General features: G+C 42.2%; 1 protein-coding gene across 1 annotated transcript in view; it reads right to left on the reverse strand.

Annotated features, from left to right (window-relative positions):
- The window catches only part of GAB3 (GRB2 associated binding protein 3), a 70831-nt gene that overhangs the window by 24870 nt on the left and 30159 nt on the right, over window positions 1-15802 (reverse strand). The window contains exons 4-7 of the mRNA XM_024768926.1: window positions 15257-15470; window positions 14391-14869; window positions 1908-1963; window positions 1213-1432 (exon numbers count right to left, since the gene is read on the reverse strand). Of these exons, the coding sequence (XP_024624694.1) occupies window positions 1213-1432; window positions 1908-1963; window positions 14391-14869; window positions 15257-15470 (969 nt within the window). The remainder of the gene's footprint in view (window positions 1-1212; window positions 1433-1907; window positions 1964-14390; window positions 14870-15256; window positions 15471-15802) is intronic.

The raw sequence follows: 15802 nt of genomic DNA on the forward strand, positions 1-15802 counted from the left end.
GCTTCACTGACCAGCCGCCTCCTGGCTTCACCCCCTGCCTCTCCTGCTTGGGCCGCAGGGTCCAACCCCGGAGCCACACGTTTAAGAACCAGCCCCTCCTGGCCCAGGCGTCCCAATTAATCCACAACCACACGTCCAACCAAAATCTCTGCGCCTCCATCACTAGGTCTTTTAGAGCTCTAACATCCAACGTGGTAGCCACTAGCCTCATGTGGCTATTGAAATTTAAATGCATTAAAATTAAATAAAATTTAAAACTTCAGTTCCTCAGTTGCACTGGCCACGTTTCACTTGTTCAACAGCCACATTTTCCTCGTTACAGAAAGTTCTGTTGCACAGCGTTGCTACAGAAAAGTCACTGAGCGAAACAACAGTATCTACCTCAAAGTTACAGGTCCCTGTGAAATGGTTTCTGGCCAGCCTGAATGGCTACTTCCTCTAAAGCTCACGAGACAGGGTCTGTTCTCCTATTTAGTACCTATTGAATAACTCTACTTTTTCTTCCAGGTGGTTTGGACATATCTTTCTCCCTGCTTGCTCGCTCATCTGTGCCTCTCCCAGAAATGTGATTTGACTCGAATTGAAGAGGGGGAGCCTGGAGAGGACCGGGCATAAGCAGACGACTTAGTTCCAGCTCTGGGCGGGGCCACCTGAAGCAGCAGAGCCGGCGATGGAGCCAATGGAGTGTCAGGGGTCGCGGTCACGGTACCAGGTATTTCCTTGGAATCGCCCAGCCCTACTGGGCAGGTGACGACGAGCGAAAAAGGAAGTTGGCAAGTTACCCTGACCTGCTTTTGCTCGTTCCCTCTTCGCCCTCCTCCCTGCCTGTTCCGGCCACTCACCTCTACGTGCCCCCGCCCCACACACCTCTTCTGCCGGGCGCTAGCAGGGCACTGAGTGATGTGGCATGCGACCAGGTGTGTATCAGGAATCAGTGTCAAAGGCCATTCTTGGCTGCCTTACACAAGGTGGACGCCTTTGTTAGGGAAGCAGCCAAAGATGAGTCCTCTGGAGTGAACTTGGCTCCAAGTTCATCCTTAGGATCCTCCCCACTCAATCCCAGCCATTTCTCCCTGCCCTTGTGCTTCCCAGGCCTCTGGGCTGGTTTCTCTAGTGTCCCCTTCCCAGAGATGGTCAGGAGGGAAGCTTTGCCACACAGCCACCAGACCTTGCTCCCCAGTCCCACACAGCAGGCCTGGGGAAGTAACTTACGTTTCCTCTGAGGCTTGAGATCTCTATTCACGGGGGGAGGCTCCAGGTCCGCCGGGAGCTTGGGCAATGGGCTGGAGATGCTTCCTGAGCTCATTGGGATGTAGTCGTCAGGGCTGCAGTGGGGTCCGAGAGCAGAGGCGGCGGCCTGGGGGCTCATGAGCACGTAGCTGTCCTCAGTGCTGGCGGAAGCTGGAGGGGACATTGGGAAGAACCTGCACGGCTGCAAGGGAAAGCACAGAATAGCCATGGAAACTGCTTCCAGTGGGCAGCCTCGGCTGCACATGGCATTCCAGTTGCAGATTTTCCAAGAATAACTTTGAACTTCCTTAGGAAAGTCAGACAAGCCTCTAACTCAAGCTCTGCCTCTGGATTTATCGTGTGAGGTAGGTGATGACTCGCCTAGATCTCATGCTAGAAGACAGAGGTTAATGAATTTATGCAAATGCTTTAAGTATCATGTGATGACTTCAGCAGGTACCCCAAGTTTGGGGAAGCATCTGGACCATTAGAACTGGCAGGGTCCTCAGAGCACACAAAGTCCAGTAGCTCCCGACAAGTTTAAGCCTTAATGGGAGACTGGAGGGGTCCTCAGAGATTCACAGTGCTGTCTTAAAAGACATCATGGGAACATAAATAGGTCAGGCTATTTTTCTGGTAAAAATTGAGGCTTAAAGAAACTCAAGTACCAAACTTACCAAATTTAAACTTAGCCGCTTATCTCGGTGTCTTAAAGATTGGCCTTCTACATCACCTGCAAGAAACAAGCAGTGTGGTGAAAAATGCAGACAACATCAATTGACACTAGGCTCCAAGTACCTATGCACCTCAGGGCCCTGTGTGCAGCTCCAGGGAGGGAGAGAGACTTGCTATTGAGTCTAGCTGGGCAGTCAGAACACCTTCCCCCCACAGATGGAAAGCGGACCAGATTTTGAAGAGGTTGCTGTATGATGGCTTCAGTTCTCTCTGTGAACTGGGGAGAGTCAGAGCCAGTAATTAACAAATGCTCGTTGCATTTGTTACATGAATTTTCTGCACTTAGAGATGGTAGAGACAGAGCTGGAGGTCTGAGGAGAGGGCAGCAGGCGTGAAATAGTCCTTGTGATGAGCAGCAGCGTGAATCGGTGACCATGAATTTCTGAAGCAAGAGTCAGCGCCTCAGGTACAGATCCGGAGAGAGAGGAGAGCTGGATGAATCCAGGATCAGACATTTGTGAGACGGATGTGACATAAACAGTGTGACGTAAACATTTAGAATAGCTGTTGAACTGAAATAGGAGATGTCCAGAAGGTAGCAAGATATATGGGCCTAGATGCAAATGAGACCTGCTCAGAGATGGCAGTCAAAACCTCAGAGGAGGGGACATGATCTAGGCTGTAGATGTTGAGAAAAGGTTAAATATAAAATCCTAGAGACTCTCAATATTCAAAGCGTAGGAAGATGAGCACTGGCTCATGCTGAGAGAGAGCAAGTGGAGGAGGAGGAAAGGCAGGGGCCCTGAACTGCGAGAGCCCATGGGAGGAGACAGCGGCTGGTGGCGGGGAACACTGCCAAAAAGGGCCCTCAGCACGTGGGCACCAGAGCAAAGTGTCTGCCTAGAACTTGGACATGTGGAAAAGCCAGGCTGCCTCTGAGAAATAAACTGAAGAGTCAACATCATCTTAAAGCAAGAGAATAACTCCCAGCTCAGAATGATGTGATGGAGATTGATGGAATTAAGACCAGACACTATCAAACTCTCAGAGGAAAACTTAGGTAGAACACTCTCTGACATAAATCGCAGCAAGATTCTTTCTGACCCACCTCCTAGAGAAATGGAAATAAAAACAAACAAATGGAACCTAATGAAACTTCAAAGCTTTTGCACAGCAAAGGCAACCATAAACAAGATCAAAAGACAACCCTCAGAATGGGAGAAAATATTTGCAAACGAAGCAACTGACAAAGGATTAATCTCAAAAATTTACAAGCAGCTCATGCAGCTCAGTAGCAAAAATAAAAAACAATCAAAAAAATGGGTGGAAGACCTAAATAGACATTTCTCCAAATAAGACATACAGATGGCCAACAAACATGAAAAGATGCTCAACATCACTAATTATTAGAGAAATGCAAATCAAAACTACAATGAGTTATCACCTCACACCGGTCAGAATGGCCATCATTAAAAAGTCTACAAATAACAAATGCTGGAGAGGGTGTGGAGAAAAGGGAACCCTTATGCACAGTTGGTGGGAGTGTAAATTGATACAGCCACTATGGAAAACAGTATGAATGTTACTTAAAAAACTAAAAATAGAGCTGTGACTCAGCAATCCCACACCTGGGCGCATACACAGAGAAAAACAACTCAAAAAGATACATACACCCCAATGTTCATTGCAGCACTAGTTACAATAGCCAGGACATGGAAGCAACCTACATGCCCATCGACAGAGGAATGGATAAAGAAGATGTGGTACATATATACAATGGAATATTAGCCATAAAAAGGAATGAAATTGGGCCATTTGTAGAGACATGGATGGACCTAGACAGTGTCATACACAGAGTGAAGTAAGTCAGAAAGAGAAAAACAAATATCACATATTAACCCATATATGTGGAAACTAGAAAAATGGTATATATTATCCTATTTGCAAAGCAGAAATACAGACACACATGTAGAGAAGAAACGTATAGACACCAAGGGGGAAGGGGGGTGTGGGATGAACTGGGAGATTGGGATTGACATATATACACTATTGATGTTATGTGTAAAATAGATAACTAATGAGAACCTACCATATAGCACAGGGTAACCTACTCAATGCACTGTGGTGACGTGAACGGGAAGGGAGTCCAAAAGGGAGGGGGCATATGTATATGTATACGGCTGATTCATTTTGCTGTACAGTAGAAACTAACACAACATTGTAAATAACTATTCTCCAATAAAAATTAATTTTATAAAATATTGAAATCATAATCCAAGAAAAGGTCTACAAATAAAGTAACACTTGAATCTAATATTGAAAGGGCCCATCAAGTACCTGGAATAAATAAATGGTCAATTCTACCCAGAATGTAAAATCTATTAAAACATTATATCAATAAAAATGACAGAATGAAACAGATGAATTAAATAACCAGTTCAAAGCTAAAAAAGAACAATAGAGAAAATGAAAAGAAATTATAAAATAAAGATAAAAGCAAAAAATAATAGAGTACAGAGAAATAGTGGAATTAATTTTTTTTTTTTTTTTTTTTTTTTTTTTTTTTTAGCCCCCAGGGAAGCCCTGGAATTAATTTTTAAAAATCAAAATCTTGGTTTCCTGGGGAAAAAATATAACCTAAAGGCAACCGACTAGCCAATCTAATCAATAAAAGAGGAGGGCACAAATATGCAAAATAAGAATTGACAAGGAAAAAATCATCATTGAAACAGAGGAAACTTTTTTAAAAAGAGACAATTCTGCATGCCTTTACACAAATAAATTTTAAAATCTAGATGAAATGGATAATTTTCAAAAACATACACCACAGCAAAATTGACACAAAAAATTTCCAAAGACTAAAATAGACAAAGTTATGAAGATCAGATGGTTTCAACAGACAATTTTACCAAAACTTCAAAGACCAGACAGTCCCAGTGCTTCACAAATTTGGTCAAGAGTTTAGAAAATCAAGGAATATTTCTAATTCTTTTTATGAAGCAAGTATAACTTTGGTAGCTAAACCTGATAAACATAAAATATATCAGAAAAGTACAGACTAATATCACTTATGATTAACAATGCAAAAATCCTAAATAAAATATTAGCAAACGTCACACCCTCTTTGAACCATTACTGTAAAACTTCTCACTACCCTCTCCAAGTTGGGACACACAGTTTTAAGGGTATTCGCCTGCTGCGGCCCCCTTTGCCTGGCAAAGCAATAAAGCTATTCTTTTCTACTTCACCCTGCAAAAAATATTAGCAAACAGAGGAAGGTGGTATTACTGGAATGGCTGAATGAGGAGCTCAGAAAAGCCATTCTCCAAAAAACAATGATACAAGTGTACAAAACTATTTTTAAAAAGTCAAGCACAACTATTTGGGGACTCTGAAAATTTACCAAAAGCATACAACAAAATTGTTGTATATTATATTGGGAAGGATTTATTGGAAAAAAAAAACAACCACTGGACATCTGGTAAGAACACTGAGAATCTGTGGCATTTTAGCTTGGGGTGCTCCCATACCCCTCACCAGCTCACTCAGAAGTAGTTCTACCAGGGCAAGGCAAGTCGTGAAGACCAGAAGCTTCTTTGCCAAAGGGATCTAATTTGATTTGGATCAAAGCATATAAAAAACTCCATTCCTCTAGGTACTATCAAAAGCATTCCAACAATTCATTTCATTGGGGTTCCAGGAGAAAAGAGAGAGAAAAGCATTGAAAATGTATTTGCAGAACATATGGCTGAAAACTTCCCAAACCTAAAGAAGGAAACAGATATCCAGGTACAGGAGGCACAAGGGGTTCCAAACAAAATGAACCCAAAGACTCACACCAAGACACATCATAATTAAAATGGCAAAAGTTAAAGATAAAGAGAGAATTCTAAAAGCAGCAAGAGAAAAATAGTCATTTACAAGGAAATCCCCATAAGGCTATCAGCTGATTTCTCTGCAGAAACTTTGCAGGCCAGAAGAGAGTGGAGTGATTGATTCAAAGTCCTAAAAGGGAAAAACCTGCAACCTAGGATAATCTACCCAGCAAGATCATCATTCAGAATCGAAGGAGAGATAAAGAGCTTCTCAGACAAGCAAAAACTAAAAGAGTTCATCAATACTAAACCTACCTTAAAAGAAATGTTAAAAGGTCTTCTCTAAGCAGAAAAGAAGGAAAAATCTATAGGAAAAGGGAAATCCCACTAGGAAAGGCAAATATATAGTAATGACTGAGGATCAACCACTTAAATAAGCCAGTACAAATATTACAATACAAAAAATTATAAAATCAACTATAACTACAATAAAGAGTTAAGGTATAGACATGAAGATGTAAAATATGACATCAAAAACGCAAAATGTGGGGGAAGGGAGTAAAAAATGTAGATCTTCTAGAATTTGTTTGAACTTAAATGACTATCAGTTTAAAACAAGTAGATAGGGCTTCCCTGGTGGCGCAGTGGTTGAGAGTCCGCCTGCCGATGCAGGGGACACGGGTTCATACCCCGGTCCGGGAAGATCCCACATGCCACGGAGCGGCTGGGCCTGTGAGCCATGGCTGCAGTCAACATATATGAACCCAATGATAACCACAAATGAAAAACCTACAATAGATACACAAAGACTAAAAAGAAAGGAACACAAACATAACACTAAAGAAAATCACCAAACCACAAGGGAAGACACAAAAAGAAGAAGAAATGAACAGAGAAGACCTACAAAAACAACAAGAAAACAAGCAATAAAATGGAAATAAATACATATCTATCAATAATTACTTTAAATGTCAATGGGCTAAATGCTCCAATCAAAAGACATAGGTGGGCTGATCAGATTAAAAACAAGATTCTTCAATATGCTACCTACAAGAGACTCACTTCAGGGCTAAAGACACACAAAGACTGAATGTGAAGGGGTGGAAAAAAATATTTCATGCCAACAGAAATAACAGAAAAAGTGTGAGTAGCAATACTTCTATCAGACAAAACAGACTTTAAAACAAAAGCTATAACAAAAGACAAAGAAGGACACTATATAATGATAAAGGGATCGATAAAAAAGAGGATATTACACTCATTAACAAATATGCACCCAATACAGGAGCCCCTAAATATATAAAGCAAATACTAACAGACATAAAGGAAGAAATTGACAGTAACACAATAATAGTAGGGGATTTTTACATCCCACTGACATCAATGGACAGATCATCCAGACAGAAACTCAGTAAGGCAACAGTGGTCTTAAATGACACAATAGACTGGTTGGACTTAATAGATATCTACAGGACATTCAATCCCAAAACAGCAGAATACACATTTTTTTTCAAGTGCACATGGAATGTTCTCCAGGATAAATCACATGCTAGGCCACAGAACAAGTCTCAACACATTTAAGAGGATAGAAATTATATCAAGTATTTTTCCAACAACAGTATGAAACTAGAAATCAATTATAGAAAGAAAAATAGGAAAAGCACAAATGTGTGGAGACTAACCAGTATGCTAATAAGGATCAATGGGTCAATGAAGAAGTCAAAGAGGAAATCAGAAAATAACTCGAGACAGGTTAAAATGGGAACACAATACTCCAAAACCTATGGAATGCAGCAAAAGCAGTTCTAAGAGGGAAGTTTACAGCAATACAGGCCTTCCTCAAGAAACAAGAAACATCTCAAATAAACAACCTAACCTACCACCTAAAAGAATTAGAAAAAGAAGAACAAACAAAGGCCAAAGTCAGCAGAAGAAAGGAAATAATAAAGATCAGAGAGGAACTAAATAAAATAGAGATTAAAAAAACAATAGAAAAGATCAATGAAACCAAAAGCTGCTTTTTTGAAAAGATAAACAAAATTCATAAACCTTTAGCCAGGCTCACCAAGAAGTAAAGAGAGAGGGCCCAAATTAACAAAATAAATGAAACAAGAGAAATAACAACTGATACCACAGAGATTAAAAAAATCATAAAAGAATAGTACAAATAGTTACATGCCAAAGAATTGGAAAACCTAGAAGAAATGGACAAATTTCTAGAAATATACAACCTGCCAAGACTGAAACAAGAAGAAACACACAATTTGAACAGACCAATCACTAGTAGTGAAAATGAATTTGTATTAAAAAAAAAAAACTCCCAGAAAATAAAACCCCAAGGCCAAATGGCTTCACAGGGGAATTCTAACAAACATATAAAGAAGAACTAATACTTATCCTTCTCAAACTATTCCAAATAATTGAAGAGGACGGAACACTCCCCAGTTCATTCTACAAGGCCACCATTACCTTGATACCAAAACCAAACAAAGACACTACAGAAAAAGAAAATTACAGGTCAATATCTTTGATGAATATAGATGCAAAAATCCTTAATAAATATTAGCAAACTAAATCCAACAATATATAAAAAGGATCATATACCATCAAAGAATCAAGTTGGATTTATTCCAGAAACACAAGGATGGTTCAATTTTCACAAATCAATCAATGTGATACACCACATTAACAAAAGGAAGGATAAAAATCACATGATCATCTCAATAGATGCAGAAAAATCATTTGATAAAATTCAACATCCATTCATGATAAAAACTCTCTTCAAGGTGGGTATAGAGGGAACGTATCTCAACACAGTAAAGGGAATTTATGACAAACCCACAGCTAACAGTATACTTAACAGTGAAAAGCTGAAAACCTTTCCTCTAAATTCAGGAACAAGACAAGGATGCCCACTCTTGCCACTTCTATTTAACATAGTATTGGAAGTCCTAGCCACAGCAGTCAGACGAGAAATAGAAATAAAAAGCAACCAAATTGGAAAGTAAAACAGTCAGTATTTGCTGATGACATGATACTTTATATAGAAAACCCTAAAGTCTCCACAAAATCTATTAGAACTGATAAATGAATTCAGCAAAGTTGCAGCATACAAGATTAATATACAGAAATCTGTCATATTTCTATACACTAATAATGAACTATCAGAAAGAGAAAGCAAGAAAATGGTCCTGTTTAAAATCGCATCAAAAAGAATAAACTTAACCAAGGAGGTGAAAGACCTATACTCTGAAAGCTATGCAACACTGATGAGGGAAACTGAAGGTGATACAAACTAATGAAAAGACATCTTGCGCTCTTGGATTGGAAAAATTAATATTGTTAAAGTGTCCATACGACCCAAAGCAATCTACAGATTTAATGCAATCCCTATTAAAATACCCATATTTTTCACAGAACTGGAACAAATAATCCCCAAATTCATACGGATCTTGACCCTGAATGAAACTATGAAAGACCCTGAAATGCCAAAGCAATCGGAGGGAAAAGAACAAAGCAGGAGGCATAACCCTCCCAGACTTAACACAATACTACAAAGCTACATTAATCAAAACAGAATGATACTGCCACAAAAACAGACACATAGATCAATGCAACAGAATAGAGAGCTCAGAAATAAACCCACACACCTATGGTCAATTAATCTACAACAAAGGAGGCAAGAATATACAGTGGAGAAAAGACAGTCTCTTCAATAAGTGGTGCTGGGAAAGCTGGACAGCTACATGTAAAACAGTGAGATTAGAACATTTCCTCACACCATATACAAAAATAAACTCAAAATGGATTAAAGACCTAACTGCAAGACCTGAAACCATAAAACTCCTAGAAGAGAACATAGAACACTCTTTGCCATAAATCATAGCAATATTTTTTGGATCTAACTTCTAAGGAAAAGAAATAAAGGCAAAATAAACAAACAGGACCTAATTAAACTTAAAAAGCTTTTGCACAGCAAAGGAAACCACCAACAAAACAAAAAGCAACCTGCAGAATGAGAGAAAATATTTGCACATGATATGACCAACAAGGGTTTAATATTCAAAATATATAAACAGCTCATAAAACTCAATGTCAAAAAAACAAACAACCTGATTTAAGAATGGGCAAAAGAAGGGAATAGACATTTTTCCAAAGAAAACATACAGATAGCCAACAGGCACATGAAAAGATGCTCCAAATTTCTAATTATTAGAGAAATGCAAATCAAAACCACAATGAGGTATCACGTCATACCTGTCAGAATGGCTATCATCAAAAGGCAACAAGGGCTTCCCTGATGGTGCAGTGGTTGAGAGTCCGCCTGCCGATGCAGGGGACATGGGTTTGTGCCCCGGTCTGGGAAGATCCCACATGCCGCGCAGCGGCTGGGCCCGTGAGCCATGGCCGCTGAGCCTGTGCGTCCAGAGCCTGTGCTCCGCAACGGGAGAGGCCACAGCAGTGAGAGGCCCGCGTACAGCAAAAAAAAAAAAGGCAACAAATAACAAAGGCTGGTGAGGATGTGGATAGAAGGGAACCCTTGTACACTGTTGGTGGAAATGTAAATTGGTGTAGTCACTATGGAAAATAGCATGAAGGTTCCTCAGAAAACTAAAACTAGAGCTACCATATGATCCAGCAATCCCACTGCTGGGCAAATATCAGGAAAAAATGAAAACTCTAATTCGAAAAGACACATACACCCCAATGTTCATAGCAGCAGTATTTAAAATAGCCAAGACATGGAAGCAACCTAAGTGTCCATCAACAGAGGAATGGATAAAGAAAATGTGGTACATATATACAATGGAATATTACTCAGCCATAAAAATGAATGAAATTCTACCATTTGCAGTAATGTGGATGGCTCTTATGCTTAGTGAAATAAGTAAGTCAGACAGAGAAAGACAAATACTGTATGATATCATTTGTATGTGGAATCTAAAAAATAAAACAAATAATGTATTATAGCAAAGCGGAAGCAGACTCAAAACAAATAAATGTATTATAGCCAAACGGAAGCAGACTCATAGATATAGAGAACAAACTAGTGTTTACCAGTGGGGAGAGGGAAAGGGGGAGGGGCAAGATAAGGTAGGGGATTAAGAGGTACAAACTACTATGCATAAAATAGATAAGCAACAAGGATATATTGTACAGCACAGGGAATTATAGCCATTACTTTGGAATAACTTTTTTTTTTTGGCCATGCTGCACAGATTGCAGGATCTCAGTTCCCCAACCGGGGACTGAACCCGGGCCCCGGCAGTGACAGCACTGAGTTCTAACCACTGGGATGCCAGGGAATTCCCTGTAATAACTTTTAATGGAGTATAATCTGTAAAAATACTGAATCACAATGCTAGACACCTGAAACTAATATAATATTGTTAACCAACTATACTGCAAAAAATAATTGGCCAGTGAAGTTCTTCACGTTAACAGGATAAAGGAAAAAAAATCACATGATCATAAAGTGTTTCAATAAATTCAATACCCTTTCATGATTTTTAAAAATAACATTTGGCAAAGTAGGAATATCAGAGAATGTCCTTAATCTAATGAATGGTGTCTACAAAAGTCTGCTGCAAACCACATTAGAATGGTGAGACACTGGAAGCTTTCCATGTGAGATTGGGAATAAGGCAAGGATCCCTGTAATTAATACTACTATTCAAAGATGTCCTGGCCTTCCTAGCCCAAGCACTGACGTAAGAAAAAGAAAATGAAAGATATGTTATAAAAGAAAAAACAAAGTTATTAGTATTTGCATGTGATATGTTTGTATACAAAGAAAATGCAAATAAATATATAGTTTAGAAAAGGTAGATACAAAATATAAAGCTTATTTATTTGCATGCAACAGCAAAGAAATTATTTAAAGTAAAATACCATTCGCAATCACATAAAAATAACAAATGCATGGGAATACATTAATGAGATATGCAAGACTTCACTAAAAACCATATAAATTACAGACAGAAATAAAATAAGAAGGGGAATTCCCTGGTGGTTCAGTGGTTAGGACTCTGCGCTTTCACTCCTAGTTGAGAGTATGGTATTGGGGGAGGGGGAATTGGATGAAGGTCTGAAGGTGGTCAAAAAGTACAAACCTCCAGTTCTAAGATAAATAAATACTAGGGATGGAATGCAGGACAAGATAAATATAAATAACAGTGCTGCATGTCATACATGAAAGCTGTTAACAAGAGCAACTCCTGGGCTTCCCTGGTGGCGCAGTGGTTGGGAGTCCACCTGCCGATGCAGGGGACACGGGTTCGTGCCCCGGTCCGGGAAGATCCCACATGCCGCGGAGCGGCTGGGCCCGTGAGCCACAACTACTGAGCCTGTGCGTCCGGAGCCTGTGCTCCGCAACGGGAGAGGCCACAACAGTGAGGGGTCCGCGTACCACAAAAAGAGTAACTCCTAAGAGTTCTCATCAGAAGGAAATTTTTTTTTCTATTTGTTTAATGTTGTATCTACATGAGATGATAGATGCTCACAAAACTTACTGTGGTCATCATTTCACGATGTATATAAGTCAGATCATTCTGTATTCCTTAAACTCATACAGTGCTGTACATCAATTACATCTCAATAAAACTGGAAGAAAAATAAAAGAAGGATAAGGGATGTAGACATGATAGATCCCAGTGGGCCTTGCATGCTATGCTAAGAAATTTAGATTTTATCCCAAGTGCAAAGAGAAGTCGTTAGATTGGTTTTTTTGTTGTTGTTTTTGTTTTTTTTTTTTTTTTTTGCGGTACACGGGCCTCTCACCGTTGTGGCCTCTCCCATTGCGGAGCACAGGCTCCAGACGCGCAGGCCCAGCAGCCATGGCCCACGGGCCCAGCCGCTCCGCGGCACGCGGGATCCTCCCGGACCGGGGCATGAACCCGCGCCCCCTGCACCAGCAGGCGGACTCTCAACCACTGCGCCACCAGGGAAGCCCTAGATTGGATTTTAGCAAGGAACTGACTATCTGATTTACATTTTTTAAGAGACCACTTGACTGCGTGTGGAAAACAGATTAGAGGCAGGCAAGAATGGTGGTGGTGTGACCTCAGGATAACGAGTTGTATTACAGTAAATATATTCAGATTTCATTTATGCTTTAAAAAGAAGAGATAGTATGTATTTCTGTATTGTTTAATCGTTTCCAGAAATTCTTCCTGTTCGACACTGTTTGGGCAGAACCAGCAAGGTGGCTGAATCCCAAAATCGTCATGAAATCAAGAAATTACACCATGACGACTTGGAGAGCAAGCAGCTGAATGCAACAGAATGTGTTGCACTTGGAAAAAAGTGACGACTGACAACACGACCCCCCGCTTGCGTCATTTCACTGAGACTCATCACCTGAATAAGAGGTGAGATCCATCAACAAATTGGGTGGCCACGACACCAGCTTGTGTCTCTTTGACAAGCACACCTTGGAACACGGTGACAATGAGCCAGCCTCGGCGGGTGACTTCCCTGGTCGCCAAGGCGGGGCATGAATGTCGTGGTTACCTTTACCTTTTCTGTAAGTTGTACCAAAACACCCACTTAAGTTCTTTCATTTCTACTATTCCTTCCAATAAAATAATTTAGTAGCCCCTCCCCCCCAAAAAAAGAGAGTGGCAGTGGTGCAGGCTGGAGCAGGGGCCCCGATGGGAGACAGCAGAGCTGAGATGCAGACACCCCGCCACGGGCACTTCACCGATGGCAGAGGGGGGCTGGAGAGCCTCGGGGACAATCAAGGCTGCCAGGTCACTGGAGCCCCACGAGGATGATAACGAACCTGACCCCACTCTGCCGCCACGTACAGACATCGGTTCCTGGGGGAGCTCCATGTGGAAGGCACAACAATCCATGGGACGTGTCCCCTCTGCCTTATCAGCGCCATTTGGCTTCCATCCAGCACTGTTGTTTTGGTCTTTGTTTCATGGTCAAAACCTCCATTTCAATGAGTTTTAGCCTTTGTTTACCTTCGTGTGAAAGAATCCAATGTTTGGATGGAGATAGAGAAGAGGAGAGGGGAGAGAGGGAGAGAGAGGGAGGGAGAGAGAGAGTGTGTGCATGCAAGGCAGCCCTGTGAGAAGCAACAGAGTTCCAGAAAAAGGCCAAACAGGGACCAAGCCGATAGGGCTAGGTTAGCATTACCTTGGTGGTGATAGCTTGGCAAAAAGTCACATCACTTCAGCCAGGTAGAATTTGGAAAGAACATGTCAGGTGGGATGATGGATGAAGCGGATTGGATTGTTGAAAAATAGAGACAAGAGGTATGGTTTCCCACCTCAGTGCTCAGTCTGCATGTGAAAGGAAACGGATGGAACTGGGCCCAGCTTTGGCAAAAGACACCGCCTTCTGTACCAAGTGGATCCCGGAGTGGCTCCAAACAAACACCAGGAGCGTGGTCTCGTGTGGGCAAGGGCATGACTAGGGGACCAGGGATCTGACTTCTTTCAGCATCTACAGGGACCCACGTATACCTCTCCCGGTGGGGCGGGTGGGGAGCCTGGGAGTGAGGGCTGCTGCTTGGGGTGTGCGCTTCCACCCAGAGCCTGACCCTGCCGGGACACTGGACTGGCCTGAGCAAAGGATGCTGGACAACGTCCCCATGTGGACACAAGGAGGAAAGAGAAGCCAGGCTTCTCTCGGTAACGAAGCTTAGCATCTGACACTTACCTTTCCAGGTTCTCATGTTATCTAAACCAGAGAGAGAGATTCTTCTCGGTACCACAGTGCCTTCTGGCTTCTTGATGCTACTGGGCCCACCGCACAGGAGCTGCTCCTCGTGGCGCCGTTCAGAGAGATGGCTTGGCTTAGGGGGGCGGGGAGGTGGCGTGTTGGACATAACATCTAGTTCTTTTACCCCATAGGGCAAGGAAGCTTGGTTTTGATCTACCTGGACGGTGGAGTTTAAGGAACTTTCCAGCACTGGTAAAGAAAAGTGGTCCCTGGACGGGCCATTGACATGTCTCGTGCAGATCAGGGCAGCCGGGGGCCTCGTGGAAGGGGCCTCTTGAGAACTGTTCCCAGGGCGTGAGGGGCAGGCCAGGCTCCCGGAGGGCAGTGGCTGCAGGCCGTCCACAAAAACGTCGTCGAAGGACACCTGTTCCAGTGAGCGCTCCGAGTTTGACCAGCTGTCACATCTGGTGGGGAGACTGAGGGAAGAAAAGCACATACATTTGACTGACAGGCAGCAAGTCCCCGGCGGCGGTAGTTGATACTGCTACATCCTTGGCACCCACCCACCCATGCCTCTAATGTCGCCTCTACAACACTCGGTGACACCAACCCCTTGATGCAGGGGGAAAAAAATGGCTCGTTGATTTTTTTCATCCTCTAAGTGTAAGGTACGTCTGAAAATGCAAGGTTGGAAAGGAAAGCCACAGTGCTGAAATGCATGAGTCATTCTGCTTGGTGTGCCACAAGCTTCAGCCTCGGTAGTGGTTGATAGGGATCTGTCCCTGCCCTGATGGCAGCAGGAAGAGAGGGGAGTGCACATACACCCACTAGAAGATGCTACAGCTAAACGGCTGGAGGCGTACCTGGCGTGGTGCAGTCTTCCCGTCTCGCAGTTGGATAGAATCAGATAATCAGGAAGGAAGAGAAACTCTGACTCACTTCCGGTTTCCTCAGTGGCTACAGTACTAGTGCTTGGGTCATCTCTTGGCAGGGAGCTGACAGCAGGGGCGGTGCAAAGGGAGCTGGCGGCGGAGGGCTGCACGCAGGAAGGCGTGTGAGAGCCACTCTCCACACAATCTGCAGGAGAAATCATTTCCCAGCTGAATGTTCAAGAATGGCTAGAACACAGTTTCTCAAATGGCATCTAAGAGGCCAAAGAGAAGATGCAAATCACAGCTGGTGTTTGTACTGATGGAGACCGTTTCCCCAAGCTATAAACAATGTCTGGGGAAGAAGGCCAATGTTCCAAGAGTGAAGTGCTGAATCAATTAAGAGCAAAAAAACCAAGGGCTCTTGGCCTAAAAATCTGCAGTTAGATAGTCTTCACACAGCCTCTTCGTGGCCCTCGGCCACAGCTCTGCATCACTGTTTATTCATTCAACAAATATACTTACATTATATATATATAT

Source organism: Neophocaena asiaeorientalis, unplaced genomic scaffold (genome assembly GCF_003031525.2).
Source record: "Neophocaena asiaeorientalis asiaeorientalis breed wild unplaced genomic scaffold, Neophocaena_asiaeorientalis_V1.1 scaffold811, whole genome shotgun sequence".
Taxonomy (NCBI): Eukaryota; Metazoa; Chordata; class Mammalia; order Artiodactyla; family Phocoenidae; genus Neophocaena; species Neophocaena asiaeorientalis.